Source organism: Myotis brandtii, unplaced genomic scaffold (assembly GCF_000412655.1).
Source record: "Myotis brandtii unplaced genomic scaffold, ASM41265v1 scaffold4, whole genome shotgun sequence".
Taxonomy (NCBI): domain Eukaryota; kingdom Metazoa; phylum Chordata; class Mammalia; order Chiroptera; family Vespertilionidae; genus Myotis; species Myotis brandtii.
The window spans coordinates 5,829,688-5,839,823 of record NW_005365371.1 but is presented as its reverse complement, the minus strand read 5'-3'; the positions used below and the strand labels follow the sequence as shown (position 1 = coordinate 5,839,823).

At 40.0% G+C, this 10,136-nt stretch overlaps 1 protein-coding gene across 4 annotated transcripts in view; it reads right to left on the bottom strand.

The window, feature by feature from the left end:
- Positions 1 to 773: 773 nt before the first annotated feature.
- Positions 774 to 10,136, bottom strand: part of LSG1 (large 60S subunit nuclear export GTPase 1) — a 28,901-nt gene continuing 19,538 nt past the window's right edge. For all 4 annotated transcript variants that reach the window (XM_005873193.2, XM_014545313.1, XM_014545314.1 and 1 more), the window contains 4 exons: positions 9,069 to 9,192; positions 6,553 to 6,632; positions 5,073 to 5,246; positions 774 to 1,262 (listed from right to left, as the gene is read on the bottom strand). In XM_005873193.2, the coding sequence (XP_005873255.1) occupies positions 1,083 to 1,262; positions 5,073 to 5,246; positions 6,553 to 6,632; positions 9,069 to 9,192 (558 nt within the window). In that variant the 3' untranslated portion in view covers positions 774 to 1,082. The remainder of the gene's footprint in view (positions 1,263 to 5,072; positions 5,247 to 6,552; positions 6,633 to 9,068; positions 9,193 to 10,136) is intronic.

The window sequence follows — 10,136 nt, the reverse complement described above, 5'->3', positions numbered from 1 at the left end:
TACCTCAAAAAAACATCTGCACACTGCATCGTGTGCCCATCACCCAAAGCAAGTCTCTTTCTGTACCCATTTATCCCGTTTTCCCACCTCCACCTACCTCCACTCCCCTTTCAAGGAAAGACTTAACTGTGAATTCATGGGTGAATTTGGGGGGTGGGGTGGGGTGGGTGGTATCTGTAGGTCTTTTGATATATTTTACAAAATTGTGTACATGGGAACGTCCATTTTTCTAAGAAAGCGTCCATAACTTTTGTTCAATTTCCAAAAACATCTATGACCGAAAACATGGTAATGATCTGAGTTAAGGGAATGAGGCTCAGAGAAAGAAAGAAAAAAGGAAAAAGTCAGAGGCTGTAACAGCCAGTGTATTATAAATGTATTAGAACGATTGTGACTTTAAATAAGGTAAATTGCCCTTGATGGTCACAAGTACTGAGGACACAGGGATTCCAATGCCTAAAATAAAAACCAGCCAATTACCTGTTTTCTCAATGCTCCCCTCTATAGTCGTGGCTTATGTGATGGTGATTTTCAATAGTCGGTTCTGCTTTCCACGGGCCTTTAAAAACTATACGCCAGACCCTCCCCCACCCAATTCCAAGATCTGATATGCCTTCTGCCATATCAGGGGTGTGTGAAGTTGAGAATAATTAATCTAAATAATTCACTCAAAAGAATCCATCTAAAATCCCAGTCAGGTTTGTACAAATTAAAATTGTTTCTAAAGAATGTGCAATGTCCAAATAGCAGTGTATCTACATAAACCAATAAAATGTTAGTGGCAATTTAATTTTAATATCTTTTCAAAAATTTCCCAACTTACAAATTAGTATACATTTGTGTATATTTACACAAACAAATATACATCGTTCTTTCCCCCATCTTAATTCAGCCTCCCATAGGAGGTTCCGGGGCTCCGAGATGACTACCTTAGAGCTGGTGCTCCAAGGAGGCCTGGGTCTTGCTAGTGACCGCTGGGTGTGGCTGTGTGCCACAGAGCAGGTCCATTCTGTAGCACCACAGGCCAGGAGCAGCTTCTGTTCTTTTCCAGACGCACAATGCAGATGCCACTTCGGTTGTGTTCATGTATCCAGGTGCTTGTAGAGTCGACGACTTTTCTCTTTTTTATTTCTGTTGCCATGTTTTTTCCAGGGCTTCCCAGCCCCGCTCTCAGAGCTCACAGTAGCTGCAGTCACCAGGCCACTCCCAGGCTTGTAGCCCATCACAGCCTGGACTCCTTTGGTCAAAGCTCTCACATTTTCCTAGCAAATAAGAGGAAATCTTATTCAGGGTATCAGCAGTCTCCTTTAGAGGATATGTATAGTGTTATTTATGGAAACTCCAAGATAGTGGGACTTCCATCTCTCACTGGTACTTGCTCCCCGTTACTTAAATGATAAGCTTTCTGCATTCTGTCTTCAGTTCATTCCCACCCACCCCTCAACTTTCCTTAGTTCCATCGCTTCAAATATCATCTTTAACTAGAGTCATAATACTGGCTTCTTCCTGGAAATCTCTATCTTGATATTGAAATTCAACCTGCCTCAATATAAACTAAGTTAGAAGTGGATTCTCCATTCTTTATTTTAGTGAGTGGTATAAAGAATCCGCCAGGCTGCCAAGACAGGACACTCTTTGTCTTCCTCATCTACCATATGCAGTCAGCTGGCCACTAAGTTCTGTTGCTCCCATCTTTAGAATTTTGTTCGTCTATTTCCTCCTCTCCATCTATCCCCCACTGCTCTAACCGAGGTGCTGATTAGCTTTCTCTGGGCCTCTTACTATAAGACTCTTATAATCCAGCATCCATATTTCTTTCTTTTTTTAAAAAAGTTCTTTATTGTTTAAAGTATTACATATAGTATTACATATCTCCTTTCTTCCCCATTGGCCACCCCCACCCCCCAGCACATGCCCTCACACCCCCTAGTGTCTGTGTCCATTGGTTATGCTTATAAGCATGCATACAAGTCCTTTGGTTGATCTCTTACCCCCCGCCCTCACCCTCCCCTGCCTTCCCTTTGAAGACTGATGGACTGTTTGACAGCATCCACATTTCTACAAGTTCTCTGATCATGTTTCTCTTTTCCTGTCCTCACAAATCTCTGATGGCTCCTCGTAGCCTGGTGAATCACATTCAGATTCTCGCACAGGGCACATAAGGCCACCTACAACATGGGCTCTTTTAATGATAAACCCCACACTCCTGTATCATTATGCCTTTGTTCATGCTACTCCTTCTGCCTGGAAATCTGACCCTCACCACTCCTTCCAACTGGCACATTTTTATTTGTCTCTCAAAGTCCAGCTTAAATATCATTTCCTCTGCAGTTCTCATTTTCCCACTTTGCTCTCAGCTCCAAGATAACTGTTCTCCAGTCTGGGTTCACAGAGTCTTGACTTATACCCCTGTGCTAGACCTAACATGTCATGTTAATTGTTAACTTGCCTGTCTCCCCTTTGCTAGAATGTGACCCACCCTGAAAGCAATAATTGTGTCTTATTTTGATATCCCAGGTCCTGGTGTAATAGCTGGCACATAGTAAGTGCTCAAAAAAGTTTTTGTAAACTTATAATTTAAGTAAAATAAACAACAACAAAAAAATTTAGGTTTACTTAGTAGAAAAAAATTCAATCCAATATGATTTGCAAGTATAAAGCAAGATTTCATGATCTTAGAATAGTACATTACTCTAGAAACTAAAACTTAGATACCTAATTATATTATAACTAAACTAAGTTTTCAGCTTTCTTATTCATGACCTTTAGAAACTTTTTGTAAAACTTAAAACTTTAACTTAAATGTCCTGTATAACAGTAATAGGCTCAGGAAAGAACTTCTAATCTTCCTGCATATTGGTAACTTTTCTTCTAAACACTGGTAGACTTGGAAATAATTCAAACTAGGAGCCACAACAACCAAAGTTCTAGTCCAGCTTTGCCATTTCAAACAAGTGTCCTTAGGTAGCTCACTTAGCCTCCTTAAGCCTCTATGTCTTTAATAGTAAAGTGGGAATGATATACCTGCTTGGTGTGCCTCACCATGATCACTGTGTGGGGCACAAATAAGGCACCACACAAATACAGAAAAAATCATTCTCTGCATACACCTGACCCCTGCACCCCATTTTTTTTGGTTATAGTAGATACAAAAACATTAATATATATTAGGTACAATTATATGATTTAAATGTTCTGCACATAAATTTGCTCTTTAAAATGTAATATACAATTGTACTTGTGAGGATACTAGACTTATCGGGTGGCCATTTGTAAGTTATATAAATGTCTAATCACTATGCTGCATACCTAAAATTAACATATTATGTATGTCAACTATAACTGAAAAACTTTTTTAAATTTTAAAAATTGTACCTGTGATTAAAATATGTTGGTTTAGAGAAAAGACAATCTACTAAATGGGAGAAAAATTTGCAGATCTATATATATTCTGTATGTATAAAACCCTAATATGCAAATAGACCGAATGACGGAACTGAACAACCAGTTGATATGATGTGCGCTGACCACCAGGGGGTGCGCACAGAACATGCCAGGTGTTGGCAGCAGGCGGCAGAGCGTGGAACATGGCAGGTGTCGGCCATGGCGGGAGGTGTTGGCAGCAGGCGGCAGAGCGTGGAACATGGCGGGATGTGGAGCAGGGGAGTGAGGCCACCAGACCAAGGTGGGGTGCTGGTCGCTGTCGAGACAAGCCTCTGGTGATTACAGAAAATGTTTTGCTCCCGTGTGCCGCGGTCCCGCCATCAGCAGGTGCAAGCAGGGCCAGCGCTGTCAGCTCGTGGGAGCAGCAGCGGGGCTGCCAGCAGACAGGGTACCGGGGGCTGCGGTGGGAGGGGCTGGGTAGGGGCACGGAGGATGGGCCGAGACCCACCGCTGTGCTCACTGCAGCCTCGTGGCACACAGTTCCTTTCAAGGTGCATGAATTTGTGCACTGGGCCCCTAGTAAGTAGGATAAAGGTTCATATCCAGACTATACAAAGAACTCTTACAACTCAACAACAATAGAGAATCCTCCAGAGAAGAGATATATATGTGTGCCAATGAGCACATGAAAAGATGCTCATACAACTAGTCATTAGGGAAGTACAAATCAAAATCATGAGGTACAAATTCACACATAGCAGGATGGCTAATATAAATAAGACAGAAAATAAATACTGGCAAGGATGTGGAGAAATTGGAACTCTCATACATGCTGGTTAGAATGTAATATGGTGCAGCCACTGTGGGAAGTTAATGTGGAGTTACCATATGACCCAGCAAATATATGTCCACACAAAACTTGCCCATGAATGTTCACAGCAGCATTATTCATAATAGACAAAAAATGGAAACAACCCAGATGTCCATCAACTGATAAATGAACAAACAAAATGTGGTCTATCCTTTCAATGAAATATTATTTGGCAATAAAAAGGAATAAAGTACTGATGCATGGATGAACCTTGAAGTCACTATGCCAAGTTAAAGATACCCATCACAAAGACTGCATAGTGTATGAATCCATTTACACAAAATGTCCAGAACAGGCAAATCTATAGAGAAAGTAAATTAGTGGTGGGCAGGGCCTAATGGGAAAGGGGAATTCAGAGTGACTATTAATGGGTATGGAGTTTCTTTTTGGAGTGATAAAAACGTTCTAAAATTAGATAGTGGTTAAGGTTGTGCAACTCTGTGAATATAATATAAACTACTGAATTGTATATTTTAAAAGGGTGAATCGCCCTAACCGGTTTGGCTCAGTGGATAGAGCATTGGCCTGCGGACTCAAGGGTCCCAGGTTCGATTGCGGTCAAGGGCATGTACCTTGGTTGCGGGCACATCCCCAGTGGAGGGTGTGCAGGAGGCAGCTGATCGATGTTTCTCTCTCATCGATGTTTCTAACTCTCTATCCCTCTCCCTTTCTCTCTGTAAAAAATCAATAAAGTATATTTTTTAAAAAATATATAAATAAATAAAAGGGTGAATTTTATGATGTGTAAATTGTATGCCGACAAAGCTGTTATACAAAACGTGTTGGATGAGAAATTAAGAAAAGCTTTAAAACTTACTTGATGGAAAAAAGTTTTGTCAACAACATTTTCAATCTGTTTTGCTTTTTTATTCCGACCTGGCTGTATTTTCATTTCACCACCATTCCATTTGTTCTCCAGTAGTCGCTGGTGTTGATACTGAAAGGTCAGGGGATCTCTCCCCGGAGGAGGATGACAGTACAGCAGTTTACCCTATAAAGACAGTATGAACGGTATCAGTGCATCACAAATGCCATCTGTCAGACAAGGCATCTCAACCAGGCACACTCTGATGGAGCTTTCCGTTTTTGATTAAATTAGCTAAGTTGAGTTTTGGTTAACTGCAACGGAAGAGTCCTAATAAACTGATGATGATCCTTGGTGTTCTAGAGGCCTAGCCGCCTGCCATAGCCCCCAGACAAGAATAAAATCTTCTCTGCTCCTTTTTTTAAAAAAATCCTCACCAGAGGATATTTTTTTCATTTATTATTATTGTTTTTTAGGGAGGGAGGGAGGAAAGGAGGGAGGGAGGGAGGAAAAGAAACATTGCCTCCCGAATGTGCTCCAACCAGGGTCTGGGATTGAGCCTGTAATCAAGGTATGTGCCCTTGAATAGAATAGAACCCAGGACACTTCAGTCCACGGGCCAATGTTCTATCCACTGAGCTAAACCAGCTAGGACTCTGTGCTCCTTTTTACTTCACTTGCATATCTATTAAAGTATGCACTTTTCAGTACACTTGTATGACTTATGATGAGTATTTTCCAAAGCGAAAACTAGGACACGACTGGACAGTGACTGTACTAATGGGATCCTGGGCTGATTGCAGTTGTTCACTGGGTGCAGATTTCCCTCTTCCATCATAAACACTCCAAAACCTATTATTTTTAATGCACCTTCCCATCCTCCAGTTTTATAAATTGTAAACAAATAATTTATCCATATAAATATTCCATTAATTACTTTCTCCCTGAATTGAAGGCAAGAGAATATGCCTGCTCACTTTTATTTTCCATAATAATCTCATGAGATAGGTACTATTAGTTCCTCCTCCATTGATAAAGAAAATCCAAAACTTAGCATGCCCTCGTTTATAATATGGAAATAATAACCTCACAGACTTGTTATGTATTTTTAGTGAGATAATAAACGTAAAACATTTGAAAGTATTCCCAGCAGGGTTTAGCTTTGAATAAATGTTAGCTATTATTATTGTTGTTACTAGATAAATGTAAGGAGAAAGACATATAAACACTATATTACAGGGAAGACTGTGTTATAGGAGTGGAAAAACCAGGTGTTCAGAGACCTTCGTCTCCTTCCTATTAGGTTGTCAGTCTACTTTATTGCTTTATATGACGCTAGCTCTCCCGGATCAAAACTATAAATCTAGTTATAAAACAATCTCAATGAGAAAATAACTCCTTTATAACTTAACAAGTAGCCATTTTCTAAAGTCATGCCGTGGAGAAAGAAGACCTGTTTATTCAAGAGCAACAAGAAGCAGGGTTCCCTTACATTGACATAATCCTTCAGGATGTAGCGTGCAGACCGAGGCTGGTCTGGCTGCCCATGCGCTGTCATGAATCCTCGCATATCTGTGAGGAGAAAGGAATTTTGCAAAACCTAAGTTAGAAGACAGAACATCACAACAAAACAAGTGTGGTGATAACTTAGACCTTTCCCTTAATGCACTAGCATCCATACTTTCTACTTTGAAAAGTCAATAATCATCGTAGAAAATATTTTGGTTCACATGATAAAAACATTTGATAACCCAGGAGAATAGACCATATGGTTTTATCTGATATCCTAGCACCACACTGTGACACAACGCAACTTCTTTCTACTCCACTTCTTTCATTTCTTGATTTTAAACATTCAAGGAGGCTACTTGTAGAATGCTATGTTGTCATTATTAGCAAAACCAAAAGCAATAGAGCAAGTTTTCTTATGTATATCCCCACACTTTTTCTAGTTTCCCAGAGAGACAGCGAAGATCCTTTTACTACTAACTCAATTAGAAGGGAGGAGCAGAGCACAGCGGATAAAAATATAGGCGTTGGCAGCCAGGTTGGATTCAAAACTCAGCTCCCTCACATACTAGCTGTGTGCTGGCTCTTTCCGTTTAAAACAGTTAGAATCCTAGAGTTCACATCACACAAAAAAGCAGATTCAGGCAGATTAAAAATCTAAAGGTTTTAAATAAGAAAAGATATTAGAGGAAAATAGTTTTATCCTTTTGGCATAGAAATGGTCTTCCCCAAGTAAAATGCCAAAAAGAAAACAACAACAACAACAGCAATCCAGTCTATTAATTTCTATGTTAAAGAAACCATAAACATTGGGAAAACATTTGTGGCACATGTAACAAAGAACTCCTACAAATCAAGATAAAAACAAATAATGCATAGAAACAAGGTGATTTCCAAAAGAAACATAAATGGTTAACAAACATATGGACAGATGCTCAATTTCACTTTTATTTAAAGAAATAAATTAAATCAAGAATTATTTAGCAACATCTTTTAAAAGTAACCGCCTGAGACTATTCCTTATGGACCTGCAGGTGGCGACCTTAGAAACTGTACATGTGTGGTCATCCCTGCCTACAAAAAGGCGTTTTCCTTTCTCTAACTTGCTCAGTGTCCTGGAAAGATTAGGAAAAATGGGTTCTCATCCAGGCTGTGCCACTGACCAGACACCACCTTGGGCAAGTTAGCTCATGCTTTGATTTCAGATTACTTGTTAAAAAAGGGGAGCAAGAGGTGGGGTGATCTTTAAGGTCTCTTCTAGTTCTGTGATTTGTGACTATACCAGTCTTAACACAAGTGCTTAGTATCCATCCTTGTTAAAGTCTTTCATCTTAGCCCTAGCTGGTTTGGCTTAATGGATAGAGCATCGCAGGAGGCAGCTGATCAATGATTCGCTCTCATTATTGATGTTTCTATCTCTCTCTCCCTCTTCCTTCCTCTCTGTAATCAATAAAAAATATATTAAAGAAAAAAAAAGTCTCTCAACTTTGGTAGGTTCAAGGTCTGACTTAAGCATTGTCCCTATCAAATCACCTTTGTCTGCCAGGAAATAATAAAATGAACTGAACTCCTTCCCAGGCTGGTGACAATTCTTTTAAAGGCAGGTCACACATGCACAGAAATGCTTCTAACATTGCTACCCCTTTAAGTAGACACAGGTTCCCCCAGACAACCTTTAAAGTTTGTATTTAAGGTAAATAAATTACAACCAACTGGAGAAATGATAGGCTAAAGTAACTTCCACATGAAACTGAGGTAAAACATGGAGGTGGGAGAGTGTGGACTCATTTTAATGTTGAATGAGGCTTACAGGGGTTGATGGAGGGGAAGGAAGAGGTTCTGTGTCCCTATTCCCTATCCTAACTGCTCTGTCCCACTCTAAGGGCTTTCCCGTCTGACGCTCCCGTCATTACTCTCTTATCCTGCTCTGATAAACACATTCATTTTCTTCCGTTTGGGGAGAAGTCTCCAGAAAAAGCCAACCTAGCCTCAGATCAGAACTAGTGCCTACACTTGGGTATCATCAAAGCGGTGCATGTCCCGTGGGCCTTTCCTTTAGAAGCGAGTGGTAACTGCTGACAGGCCCTGTGCTCCCTGTGGGGGCTCTGAACACTGCCACATCGAGGCCTCTACATGGAAAGGGCCCGAGACCAGGAGAGTATGGAGGACCCGTCTCCCCAGGGAGTGGTTTCTGAGGAGAAGGGAAAGAGACAAAGAATACAAAGCATCTCCTTCTCTAACTTTTAGAAAGCACTTCACACACTGAAGTAAAAGAGCACTCAGGTGGCACTAGGCTACCGGTGGACCCTGAAGCCACCATCCAACCAGATACCTGGAGGCCACTTTACAGGCAAGGCCAACAGAGAAAACAAAAATATCAACTCTGGAAGAGGACATGACAAATGCTAAGGAAAAATTCTGAATTTGTATCTTTGCAGAGGACTATTTCTCTCAGTAACTTTATTTTTTGTTCATGTTTTAATACAAACCACAACTCACATCCATAAGCTGTCAGCAGTTCTTCTGATGTTGGAGGCCGATGGGGATCTTCATCCTCTCTAGGCTTTATGATGTTAATGCCATAGGTAGCTTCTAAAACATGTCTTGGAATATTCTGGCAAACGTAAGCTTGTCAAGGAAACCATTCCCTTGAACTGTCCCCTTTTCCCCCCTAGTGTCTGGCACATGCTTGTAAGAACATGGTATGTCAGCACTTCTATGGCAAAAATCTTTTCATCTCTCCAAAAGAGAAGTTGTAATTCATTAATTAAATTTTTTTCCCCCTTTTAAACAAAGCCTTATGCACCAATGAATCCTTTTAAATAATTATTAAAATCTCTGCAATACATCTTAAAGTTGACAAATTTTTACCTAAACCAACAATCAATTTGTGAGATAATCCCAATTCGAACATAAAGCAGAGTCTGTTTCTAATTCTTATGACCATGTAAGGAGAATTTTTTTTTTCTCCCATAGATTTTTCTTAACCCACTTATGACTTTCTATCTTGTACCATAGTTACTTATGTATATGACGCATAGCCCTGACAGAACGAATCCTGAAAGGGCAGGATCCACATCAGACTCATGCCAGCATCCTCCACAGAACCCAACCTAATCTGGCTTGCAATACATTTTTTGAGATTCATCCAGGTTGCTATAAAAGATTTAGTACATTCTCTCTTTTTTTCCTTATTTTTCAATTACAGTTTACTTTCAATATTATTTCGATGAGTTTCAGGTGTACAGCATAGTGGTTAGACAATCATATACTTTGCAAAGTGCTCCCCTCAATAATTGCAGTACCCACCTGGCACCATACCTAGTTATTGCAATATTATTGACTATATTCCCTATGCCAGTGATGGTGAACCTTTTGAGCTCAGCGTGTCAGCATTTTGAAAAACCCTAACTTAACTCTGGTGCCGTGTCACATATAGAAATTTTTTGATATTTGCAACCATAGTAAAACAAAGACATATATTTGATATTTACTTTATATTTTTAAATGCCATTTAACAAAGAAAAATCAACCAAAAAAAATGAGTTCGCATGTCACCTCTGACAC